This window comes from Convolutriloba macropyga, chromosome 8, assembly GCF_964194025.1.
Source record: "Convolutriloba macropyga chromosome 8, txConMacr16.3, whole genome shotgun sequence".
In the NCBI taxonomy this organism is placed as follows: Eukaryota; Metazoa; Xenacoelomorpha; order Acoela; family Convolutidae; genus Convolutriloba; species Convolutriloba macropyga.
Genome location: NC_134475.1, coordinates 20165714 through 20178979, shown reverse-complemented (window position 1 = coordinate 20178979; position 13266 = coordinate 20165714). Strand labels below are relative to the sequence as shown.

The 13266-nt window shown below is 33.5% G+C and overlaps 1 protein-coding gene across 10 annotated transcripts in view; it reads right to left on the bottom strand.

Annotated features, from left to right (window-relative positions):
* Positions 1-8998: 8998 nt before the first annotated feature.
* The window catches only part of LOC142344563 (uncharacterized), a 74023-nt gene continuing 69755 nt past the window's right edge, over positions 8999-13266 (bottom strand). For all 10 annotated transcript variants that reach the window (XM_075396332.1, XM_075396333.1, XM_075396328.1 and 7 more), the window contains 4 exons: positions 13066-13245; positions 12468-12620; positions 11681-11929; positions 8999-9500 (listed from right to left, as the gene is read on the bottom strand). In XM_075396332.1, the coding sequence (XP_075252447.1) occupies positions 9404-9500; positions 11681-11929; positions 12468-12620; positions 13066-13245 (679 nt within the window). In that variant the 3' untranslated portion in view covers positions 8999-9403. The remainder of the gene's footprint in view (positions 9501-11680; positions 11930-12467; positions 12621-13065; positions 13246-13266) is intronic.

Below are 13266 nucleotides of genomic sequence, written 5' to 3'. Positions count from 1 at the left end.
AATTAGACATTTTGGTTCTTTCTTAGTTGTGTCAGCTAGCTGTCAATATTTTCACTCAACCTTCATTTTAAATACTTTAAATTCTTTTCACTCACTTCATATCCGAAGTAAAAGAAAAACGTTTTCTTGTGTGTCTTTAAATCATGATTATCAACAATTGATACCTTTGATTTTTTGTGGATTAAGTTTTCGAACACCGTAAATGTGGTGAACGTTAATTTGATTCTTGGAGTTCAGAAAAGATTATTAGCAATCTTGTCTAGCTTGAGCGAAAATTAAGAACCGTTTAATAATTTATGACAGTGCAAATTTTATTCTGCTTAAAAGGTGGTACAAAGCTTCCAAAGGTAGTGCAAAGATTAATTCTTGATCAGATTTCGGTACTTAAAGCTATCACATAGGAGTTAATTTTCAGCGAACAAGAATGAAAACCATTTTTTTCTTTCATTGTATTCAGTTCGAAACAAACAATAGAGAAAAAAATGAAACGATTCAAAAATCAACATAAAAATTAATGAAAAGACTAATCTAAATTTTTGAAGGTTCTGCTCAAGTTGTCACTCCAAGAAAAATGTGAAAGAACACCATGTGATTTCGTTTTTGTTCAAAAGTGCCAAATATTAAAAACCAGATCTTCTGAGAAAACAGAAGATAAAACTCAAAACATATTTAGGTTAGATAACTTTTTCTATAAATGGTTGCCACAAAGCGAACTTGTTAAAACGTTTCTCAGCAACTACGACCTAGTCGTCCAATAATTTTTTTTTGCGTTGAAAACCTATCACAAAACATTGAAGGGCCTACTCTAGGTATCAAAAAACCATAAAGCAGTTATAAAAAAGATTTTGAGCGGAAACAAAGTGCACTTCGCAAGAAAACAAGAATAAATAACAAACGTTAAAACTAGACAGAAATAAGCTTATGGACAAAACTATATTCCACAGATCGAAAAAAATAAGGTAGAAAATTTCAAGGTCTTTCAACCAGGCAAGGTCTATCAGCCAGGTAAAAAAATTTCAGCCAGGTAAAAAATTTCAAGCACTAGTATGAACAACTGCAAACAGATCAGGAAAACCTGATAATTAAAGAAATTGAGGCAAGAAATTTCAAAATACTTCCGCTCAACCGCTAAACTGTTTTTATGAAACCTATTTTGCTCTTGAAACTCTTTATAAAGGTATTAGTTAGGTTTAATTTTATGGGAGGGTGGAGTTTAGGGCTTTGCTCTTAGATTGTTTTTATATTCAAAAAATTATCATCCCGGTTCATTTTCTCAAACAATTCTGACTATTGAGCGTCATATAGTTTTATTCCGCTATTCTCAATATATTTCTTAGTTTGCAGAACAGGGAATAAAAGTTTAATGGTTTACTTGGTAGCAAACAAGCGTTTGTTTCGGGAGTCCTCTGACTAAGTGCACTCGTAACTCTTTTTTAATCATATTTCAGAAACCTGGAAAACTTTTTAAATTTTTTAATACGTTAGGTCTACGATTGGTCAACTAAAATTCTTGTGTTGTTTCTCGAGTCAAAATAAAGAGCGTAAGTACTTTAAAAAACAAAATCTAAGAAAGAGTCAGCTATGTGCATCTCAAATATCACCATTAGTTTTCCAGAGCTGTTTTATAAACTTTTGTGGTTCAGTCAAATTTTTGGAACAGACCAGTGCGTTTTTTACAATCCAATGGCTTGGATTTGCTGGTGCGTTGTCTTTTTAACAACTTCAAGAGGAGTTTTGGCGGAGCGTTTTGTTTCGTTCAGTTTAATTTTAGGAGTATATTTGGAACAGGATGTGAAAATCATTGCCGCACGTGTGCAAACAAGCGTTTGATCAGTTGGCTGCACGAAATAAAGAGCAGAGAGAGAAGAGAAATTTTTTATTCAAGCAACCTTTTTGAAAGCGACAAAAGTAGTTTTGAATAATTTTTCTCTAAGCGAGCAAAGTTTTTAGATCACGGCCGGCTTTCTCGATGCAGGATTCTTGTTGATTTGTGTGGCCTTTTCATTTCCATAATATCGACATAAGTATATTGTTGTTAAAGAAAATATGTTCAAACTAATATAATATTAATTTTTTTCATCAATTTTTCTTTTTGATTCTTTTTGTCTAATTCTGTAATTCTGTGATTTTTCTGGTTTTTAGAAAATTTTTTTATTCAATTGTAGAATTGGAGCTTTTTGCAGAGATGTTTTTAAAAAAATAAATCGTTTCTGTGGTTTTGGGTTTTCTTGCATTTTTTACTCATTCCTCATAATTTAAATATTTTGCAGTTTTTACTCCTACCTCATGTCTTAATTCTTTTGCAGTTTTTTCTCCTTCTTGGGGTTTTTAAATTTTTGGGCACTTAGCGGATCAGCAGAAAATGTTTTTATGGTTTGATGAAAACATTTGTAGAGCAATTTTCAAGGAAAATTAAAAAAATATTTATCTGCTTTTCTAATATTGTACTCTTTTTTAACTTCACTTTTTGTCATTTATTGTCATTCTCTTTTTCTCATTTTTTTGAGATGTAAGTTCAGTTATGTTTCCCCATAATGTGATATTCTTCTGTTGGACACAATTAAATCGTACCAGACATCTTTTATATTAAACAAAGCTTTTCAGTAACATTTTACAGAAAATTTCCAAGAAAAAAATTCGTAATTTGCTTTTCCTTTGATATTTTTTCCTTCGCTTTCTGTTTCAATTTAACTGATTTAATTAAGTTCCCTAGTTTCATCGGTTAATAGTGTGCTATCGTGTAAGCTAAACTTTACTTCGGATGAATTTCGGAGTCTTCCAGCTGCGCTTTTCAGGTCTGTTCACACTGTTTTGACTTTCAATGAGAAGTAAATGTTAAAAGAAGTTTGAATGTTTAGTCTGATTTTTCAGGACAAATTTTTCGTTCACAGGCGGCAATTTGATTTCTGTTGCAATGTAGCTTCTTCTGTGTTCTATTAAAAGGTTGCATATGTGTTTTTATTGCTCCTATTTAGATTGGATCGAATCGCTCAACCAGTAGTTAGTGTTTTTTAGAAAAATCTTTGGTCATGAAACATGAAAAACTGAATTTTTTGATATTTGCCGTATGCTTAATTTTCTGTTGTCTTATCACTTAGTTCTATTAATGACAGTTCCCATTGGTTGCTACTGAGATCACGGCCGGCTTTCTCGATGCAGGATTCTTGTTGATTTGTGTGGCCTTTTCATTTCCATAATATCGACATAAGTATATTGTTGTTAAAGAAAATATGTTCAAACTAATATAATATTTTTTTTCATTAATTTTTCTTTTTGATTCTTTTTGTCTAATTCTGTAATTCTGTGATTTTTCTGGTTTTTAGAAAATTTTTTTATTCAATTGTAGAATTGGAGCTTTTTGCAGAGATGTTTTAAAAAAAAATAAATCGTTTCTGTGGTTTTGGGTTTTCTTGCAGTTTTTACTCATTCCTCATAATTTAAATGTTTTGCAGTTTTTACTCCTACCTCATGTCTTAATTCTTTTGCAGTTTTTTCTCCTTCTTGGGGTTTTTAAATTTTTGGGCACTTAGCGGATCAGCAGAAAATGTTTTTATGGTTTGGTGAAAACATTTGTAGAGCAATTTTCAAGGAAAATTAAAAAAATATTTTTCTGCTTTTCTAATATTGTACTCTTTTTTAACTTCACTTTTTGTTATTTATTGTCATTCTCTTTTTCTCATTTTTTTGAGTTGTAAGTTCAGTTATGTTTTCCCATAATGTGATATTCTTCTGTTGGACACAATTAAATCGTACCAGACATCTATTATATTAAACAAACCTTTTCAGTAACATTTTACAGAAAATTTCCAAGAAAAAAATTCGTAATTTGCTTTTCCTTTGATATTTTTTCCTTCGCTTTCTGTTTCAATTTAACTGATTTAATTAAGTTCCCTAGTTTCATCGGTTAATAGTGTGCTATCGTGTAAGCTAAACTTTACTTCGGATGAATTTCGGAGTCTTCCAGCTGCGCTTTTCAGGTCTGTTCACACTGTTTTGACTTTCAATGAGAAGTAAATGTTAAAAGAAGTTTGAATGTTTAGTCTGATTTTTCAGGACAAATTTTTCGTTCACAGGCGGCAATTTGATTTCTGTTGCAATGTAGCTTCTTCTGTGTTCTATTAAAAGGTTGCATATGTGTTTTTATTGCTCCTATTTAGAATGGATCGAATCGCTGAACCAGTAGTTAGTGTTTTTTAGAAAAATCTTTGGTCATGAAACATGAAAAACTGAATTTTTTGATATTTGCCGTATGTTTAATTTTCTGTTGTCTTATCACTTAGTTCTATTAATGACAGTTCCCATTGGTTGCTACTGAGGCCTAATAGAAACAAAATGTTCGTTCCAGTTCATTGCCTAATGTTTCTTTGACGTTAGCTTTTCGACTTTATGTTTCGTTCATTTTGTTGTCATCGATTTGTCTAATTAGGGGCAGGTTTCATCAGTTGCTAGTAAAATATAAATTAAATTGATTATTGATTCAAGTTTTTAGATAGTAGCTTTCATAACGATGACATCATTTCTTTCCCAAAAAATGTGAACTTTTGAGTTTTGTCTGTACTATTGTTTAATTTGTTGTTTTTTCATTGTTTCCAACAATAATACGTATTATCGCTTGAATCAAATTAGCCTCTTGAAATCTTATATAAGAATTTTTCTATGACTTTGACACTATTATTTTTTGACAAAAAAGTTGTTGGTCGGATTTTAATAGCTATTCCCGTGGTTTTCTTGTTAAGTCTTAAAATTAACAGTTCTTTTTGTTATTCTTTTACGACGGAATTTTTTTCAATTTCTTGCATTAAGTTTTTAGCTATTAGTTTTGAAGAGAAAGATACCAATTGTATTTAAAATTTTTCAGTTCAATTTTTGAATTTTGTCTTTATCTGATGTTCTTTTGTCCTCTTTTCACTCAACAGAGTTTAGAAAAAAAATTTTACCATAGGTTTGTATTCTTTGCAGTGGTTACTAATTTTTAATCAATTTGTTACCAAAATTTGTTACAAATAATGGGTCAGATAAATACCAAATTTCCGGTCAATTCTGATTTCTTTTAATGAATTCCGTTTCAAGATTAGCGTAAAGCTTTCCGGTTGCGGATTTCAGCACAAATGTCAGGTGGGTTTTACAATATTACATTTTTTATCCAAAAAAATTGAATCTTTCTCTGTAAATTCAAAAGAGTCCTTCATTTTTCTGTTGAGCATCGAGTCAAAAATTGTCTGATATAGAGGCCCTAATTGGCTGCCAAGAAGCTTTATTCGAAAGGTCAGAGAAGCCACAAAAGAGACAAGAATAAGGATTTAAACAAATTCGCAGTTGAACAAATTCGCAATTGAACAAATTTGCAATTTAAACAAACTCTCAAGAAGGCTTAGTTTGCTCTTAGAGGAAGCTAAACTCAAAGAAACCCAGATTTTGACAATTGAAAAAATGCTAATCTTTCCAGAAACTTGCTAAAAACATTTTAATAACGCTAGAAGCAACGCCCCGTCAAGCCCTTAAAAGTTTGATCGGACCCTAAAAATCGAAATATTCGAAAATTTACAAAACCTTGAAAAAAGATGCAAATTTTATGGCAGTTAGCTAAAATTTGTGATATTGACGTTCAAAACCCCTTTTTCTCTCTAGAATTTATACAGTATCTTTTTTATAAACCCTAGAGAAGTTTCACTGGCCCTTGAAGATCAAGTACGTAGAAAATTAACAAAATTTTGAAAACTTTTTGAAAAACTCAAACCTCAGGCATTGTGCGTGTAAAAATTGGCCTTACAAAAACATATAGCTAAAAAAACAGAAATAGATAGAAATTGTTGGTTGCAAAAAAACTCTATTAACTGTGTTCGAAAACTTAAGAAGAGGGCTTAAAAACTGAAAACAAACATAGCCAGCAGATTGACGGAAATAGCTGTGATAGAATTGACTTGCGTGCCGTATAAAAGATAGATCTAAATTGAAAAAAAAATTGACGCAGCTCAAAACGCTAGGTAGAAAACATTCAGCGATAAATTAATAAATCTTGTTAACATTCATTCCACAGAAGCCTTTTATTAGGGACCTTTACTGCACATAAGTTCTTTTGACCTTAAACTGATTCAAATTAAAATTAAGTTTTAAAGTGCAAAAATCATTTTATTGAGTGAAGTAAGTCACGTATGATCAAAATCTAATAACACAAATGCTCTTAAAACCTTTGCCGGAGAGAATGAAAAATGACGTCACTCGAGCAAATGCCGTTAGTGAGTGGAAGAAGTCATTCAGAAAATTCGATATTTTTCAACTTTGCCGTCTGAACAAGTGTGAAAGAGCGTCAGACGACGAAACAAAAAACATAGCCGAACAAGTCCTGACGTACAATTCAAATCATTTTCATTGACTAAACAAAAAACTAGACCTATAACGCGACTGAGTGAATTGGTTAAACCTTTTCTAAAAAATCAGATGAAAAAAATTTAAAAAAGAACCAAAATAATCAATGTCAAAAAGCCGCATGTGAAGGAAAAAACTAGCGAGAAATGGACATTTGGTTCAAACAAAAAACTAGGCCTGGAATGAACTGTCAATGGATTGGAAAAACCAATTAGAAAAAAAGTCGATCCCGGAAATCGAAAAAAAAAGTAAAAATCAAAGTGAAATTGCCGCATGTGAACAAAAAACCAGTAGCGAGAAGGCGAATTTTTGTTCAAACACCGGTTGAGGTAAGTCACTTGTGATCAAAGTCTAATCACGCAAAAATTTTTCTAAAGAGATCGAGAAACAACGTCACTCGCGCAAACGCTTTTAGTGAGAGGAAGAAGTTATTCAGAAATTTTGACTTTTTCAGCTTTGCTGTTAGAACAAATGTAAAACGGAAAAGAGCGTCAGACGACGAAACAAAAAAAACATAGCCGGAAAAATTCCCGAAGCAACTCGAAGTGTCAAAACTTCACGAAAATACCGCAACTGCCGCTGAAGGCATTACCTTTTGTATTAAACCATTAACTCATTAGCTCCATAGGTCTGATCTAAAAACTGATGAAATTTAAACCACAGTCAAGAAAAATGCAGCAAATTTTTATACTATTTCGAACTCTGTGTAACGTTGAAAAACTCGAAAATAATTATACCTGTCAAAATACAAATAGGCTGAAAAAACTGACAGAGTAATCACTTGTACTAAAATAATTCATGATTCTACTCCCAAAAAAATCGCGAAAGCAAACCGCAGATAATCTTAGAAACAATGTTGAATTTTTTAAAAAAGAATGAGCAAATTTAAAATTCAGAAAACCACAACAATTAGATTTCCAATCACAAAAACATTACATACTTCTTCCTTGTTGTATATTTGCTACACAACATGGTTTCATACTAATTCAAATATTGATTTAATCGTAGAAAAGACAAACAACAGAATAATATTCAAAGGCAAAAATCGTTTAAAAACAATACCAAGGCTGGAAAAAGGCAAAAACTAGTCATAAAAGTAAATTTTGGAAAAAACTTTCTGGTAAACTCTCAGTACTGCCTTATGTTTAATGAAATCAATTGCAAACCAAAGAAATGACGAAAATCTAAGAAAAAGCAGAAATCTTTTAATTTTCAACAACAGAAAAAATCAAAATAATGAAAATAAAAAGTAGGTGCCAGGACAAAGCTCGAATGATACCAACTAGAATGTGAAGAATATGACCACAATGTAAGGAACACCGCAATAAGACTAATTCTTGAAAAATAAAAATCAAATTAAAAAAATCAGGAAAAAAGAATACATTTCATTGTTCAGCAATCGAGACATAGAAAAGACAACAAGTCATCCAAGACAAAAATTCATCCTTCTGAACAGAACAAAAAAAGCAGACACCAAACATACGAAACATTGATGAAACAATTGGCAAAAAAATGGTCAAAAAACTTTTAAGACTAAATTTAAAACGCATTTAACAGTTTTTCAAAAACTTAACGCCAAAAAATGATTAAGTTCTGATTGAAACGAAAATAAGGTCCCTCATGTTGCACAAAAGACTAATTCTAGTAATTCAAACCAAAATACAAACAAAAATGACAAAAATTGAAAAAAACTACCAAAATCGGATTAGCATATGTACAATTTTATAAAAAAAATACATCGAGGTAGAAAGAGGCGTTCAGTATATGAATTATCAAAGGGAAGTTGCCATATTAACTGGCTTTTGACAGAAACACGGATGAATGATCCAAAAATAAAGAAATTAAAAGAAAAGTTTAACGGAAAAATCAAGAAATGTGCCAATTTTGAACTTGAAACGCATTTTCCGGCCCTCCAAAACACTGTGCTATCAATTTTCGAGGTTTAAACTTCAATATAGTATCGAATAAAAAATATTTCTACAAAAAACTAAATTACAAAACAAACTGGGCCACTTAGTTATCTATATGTGCCATTCAGTCAAAAACTACTTTTCAAAGTCAAAAAGTCATTCACTAAACGCAGCGCATGATCAAAAACTTCTCTCGCTCGGGCAAAATTAGCTCACATGGCAATTTTACTCACTTTCACTTAAAGGTCAAAACAGCGTCTGAACGCATAGAACTTCCGGTAAAAAACCTTAAGAAAACCAATACTCCTCTTCGAGTCGTAAAAAACCAAGAGCAACAAAATGAATGTCAAATGGTCAGACGACAAAAAACTCAGACGAAAAGTTGATACTACCAAAAATTGCTCACAAAAGAGCACGACTAATATAATTGCTGTAAACTTATTTTCAGGGCAATTAATCATATTTTCTTGTTAGACTATAATATTGCGCATATTCAACAGAACTATTTTTCAACCGGACTATTATTCAACCGCGCCATTATCCCTGCTCAACCAAAAATACCACTGCTGTCAACTTGATTTTGATAAATTTCAGGCACCTCGCTTCCCCGTTTTTTGTTAAAAAATAATTTTAATCTCATCACATTATGCCTCGTCAGTTGGAACTTTATTATGACAGGAGATTAAATGCAATCCTTTTACAGACCTCGGAGTTGAAAAAAGTTTGAGATAGAATAGTTCTTTCTACAAATTAAAGAGCGTTCAAAAATTAATACATACAATGGCGTAGCACCAAGGAATAACATTAATCAAATTTAATTAAAGGCTTCACAATTAAGGTTTGGTTGGTTTGTTTGCTTCTGTTGGTACTGCTCGCTAATATTAACTACAATAACAACCACACTTAAAATGAATTTACCCAAAATCAATACAATAAGAAGTAACTAGTTCGGTTAAAAGAAGACATTTGATTGCAAACTGGTCCTCAAAACCCATCAAATTCAATTTCGCCATCAGTTTAATTGTTTACAATTGAATATATTAAACATATTTGTGCATGAATCAGCTTTTGTTTTTCGAAGGAATTGATTTTGTAATTTGTCTGTTGGAGTGACATCGAAAACCTTTTCAAAGAGGAGTTGAATTCTGCAGTTCAAGCGGAATACCTTTGGTTATTTTGACAATATCCGCAGAAGAGGAAGGTCCGTTCGACTGGTAACGAGATCTGAACACAAAGAGAATTAAACAACATAACCGACTAACGTCGTGTCAACTGCTCTATTTCAAAGAATCGCCCTTCAAACCATAGATTTATGTCTCCAAAATGGGTTTCGGTGAATCGCATACTTAGAGACTAATCAGTCGTGAGGCCCTAAGAGAACTTAATGCCTTCCGGGCGTCGCCTGATTATCCTGTTTCTGAGGAAGGCAAAAGGGTTGGACAAAAAATTGTTCAAGCAAAAAATCGCATAAAAAAAGACCACTGGACTAATATAATTAAGAGAAACTTCGGTATTTAAAAATAATCCAAAAACTTTTACACTAATAACCTAATATCTTGATAAGCGCAAGTATAGGACACAACTGTTTCAGGAAATGGAACGCACTCAAGCTCTTTCATTGCATGGGAAATATTAAACATAACCGACTAACGTCGGGCGAACTGATCTCAAACGACCGGTTGGCTTTGTCAGTAGCTTAGCTTAAATGAAGGGGTATGAGGTGAGCGCAGCGGGGGTGAGGGGTACACCGCAGCGGGGGTTGCAACAATAGGGGGCAACGGTGGGATCAATTTAATAGCAACTTCTAGTTTTCTAGCCTTGTTAGTAATTAAATCATATAGAAAAAAAACGGAAAAGTGCAAAATTTAAAAGAAAAGTTTCCAGATTTGACATTAAAAAAATGTTCAAAATCAGTTTTTGTCTCTGGAGTTCTGTCATGTCACCCATCTGCAAGACTTAAAAAGTTTCGTTCGCCAATAATGATCGTTAAACTCAGAAAAGGACAATATTCAAAAATTATAAACATAGCTGGCAGATTGCCAGAAAATAGCCGCAATAGCTTTCGTAGATCTGCAGTCTCAGAAAAAAAAACAGTAAGAACGATAGACCAAAAAAATTCTTCTTTTCATTGAAGGCTGATATTTTATATTTTGATTAAAAATCTGTATAAGTTTTTGCTGCCTCTATTAGCTGCTCTCTAATAACCTTCATTTAGAGTGACACACACCCGTTTGACCTTATCTCTTTGAATTAAAGTACACAAAAGTCAATTTCAAAGTGAGGAAGTCATTTTTTCCAGTGAGGTAATTCAAGTGAGACCAAAAAATTAATCACGCAAAGGAACAAAAAAAAACTCGCTCCACTAAGAAAAATGACGTCACGCACTCACTTCAGATGAAATTGCATGAACGAATGAATAAAAAGCAGATTTGAAGTGGTTGTGACGTCATATGGTCGTAACAAAAATCACGACGACAAAATAAAAAACCAAGAGAAGGCCAATAATAGCCCCAGCTATCGCTGTGCGGCTATTAAAAAACAATAGCAAACTTGCTAAAACTTGTGATATTAATCCAGTATCCCTATTTCAAACCCTAAATAGTTTCACTGACTCATAAAGATCCAGAAATTTGGAACATGATAATAATTTCCCAAAAATCATTCTATTACGTCTAAAAACTATGCAGTAAACTATTATCAAACCCTAGAGGAGGTTCCCCAGAGGCTAGAGGAACCTAAAAAATGACAAAAATTTCCAAAAAGCTTAAAAATTGTGAAAATTAGTATAAATGTGCGTGTTTTTGTTTGGAATACCGAAACATATAGCTCTTAAAATGGTCATAAAAAAATTATAGAATACCTTTTTTAACTTTAACCAGCTTCAATTTGAGACTGCTCCAACAAAAATTTGAAAAATGACGAAAACACAAGAAAAATTGCGACATTTTGGGCTCAAAAACTCCTAAAATGACCTTTTAACCTTAAACTATGGCCTTCCCAGTAGCTTCACCACACTAAGCACTTGGAAGACTACTAACTGCGCCTAAGGGCCTCTAATGGAACTTAATGCCCGCTGGGCGCTAACTATTTATCCGTTTTTAAGGACGAAAAGTCAAATGGCTCAGACGAAAAATCGGTCAAGCAAAAAATTGCATAAAAAGACCAAAAGGACTAATATAATTGCTACAAACAATACTCGACCAATCACAAAAGAATGTGAGACAGTCTGGGTTCAAAAGCCCGTAAGTTTTATTGTCTTCTAGCACAGTTCAATTCTGACACAGGATCACACTTTAACTTTTTAATTATCTTTTAGAAAATCTTTTGTTGACAATACCTAGTCTCACCTGATTAACCCCCCCCCCTCCAACGTTCCTAAACCTTTCTTTCCGTCTGCAATTTACCTGTTGTTGCTTTGAGTTGGTGTTTCTCTCCCTCCCCTGTTTGCAGCTGAAGATACAGGCTGTGGGTTGACCTGGTCGTTGACCTCGCGCGATGACCGATCTGGGATGATGGCACTCCCGTTCGTCACTATCAGTGCCTGTCCAGAAGTGGAGGATGCGAGAGAATCTCCTGCTCCACTATTAGACTCTGGTACATTGACTGGCTGCCTTAGAGCTGAATCTGGACGGGGTATCATCCCTTGCAACTGCCTATAAAAGTCAATTTTAATTTTGATCCTGATGCCAGTCAAACACATCTATTTTTTCCGCAAAGCATTAGTAAAAAAACCAAGCTCCGTTAAAAAGTTCTTACTCTTTGGCTTATTTACGAAAAAAGGATTGTTTCCTTCCCCAACACAGCGTGATCGAAATGTCTGATTCATGAGTCTATGTGAACAAACGTGAGCACTTCTTCGTGTAAACTGACAATGGTTTGTATAGCCTGCTGCGAACTGGGACTAGCCATAACATTTTATTTACCCAATATAAAGGCGTATAAATAACTACAAGAGATATTCGTATTCTACCGGAGGGGAAAATGAAACAGGCAGATGCCATCATTATGGTTCAATAAACTGACTTCTATGAAAACTTGGGCTCATCAATATCTGCGTTGATCAGCGGGTGATTGCACAAGACCCCCACCCCCTTTCGAGAAATTAACTAATTCTTGACAAGCACTTATACGACAGGTTGTTATAAATCGCGCGGTTAAGAGAACTAGCCTGACTGAAGAGCGATTACTCACTTGGCTTTCTCCCATGACTCGAGGAGGCTCTGGTTGGTCTTGAGGAGCTTGCGTATCTTTTCGTCTTTGCCCGCAATCAGTTTGTCCCTTTCCCTTAACTCAAAGGCCAGATTGTCCATTTGACTCTTCAGCTCACTATTTTCCTGGTTCAACCTAAAACAAACACAAGTTTTACAGCATAAAATGAAAACAATAGAGCATCATTAATTAAAACCTGAGTATGCATCAAACCACAAATTAATTTGATCGAATTTTCAAAAGTTATGCTCAAATTGATATGATCAGTTGAACTATAAGGTTTTGATGAATCTTTTGTCCTTTCACGACAATGTTTAGATTTTTACGGCTCTATGTCTGGCTCGGCTAAGTATTAATTATACATTGCAACTTCAAAACAAGTTCATTTTTTGTATGATCTTAGTATGATCGTCAAGATTCCATAAAATTCATATATGACTTAGTATGATTGCTAAGATTCTTTTATGGTGTTTATCCCATTGTATTTATTTAGATATTTAGTAGTCGTGTATAATAATGATAAAATGAAACCCGAGTTCTTTTTTTTGGTATTTGGGAGACAACCCGAGAAACAACTGACCTGGATATATCCTCGTGCATGGCTTTGTTCTTGGCCTCCACTGCTTTCCTCTCCTGTTGAGCAGCCACCTCCCGTTCCTCCAACTCACTCACTCTGTTCTGCAGCTTATCATTGTCAGCAGCGTACTCTCCCACAGACTTCACAGCAGGTGTCCGATTCGCGTACAGTTGAGATCTACGTCTGAAAATATCAGAGAACTGG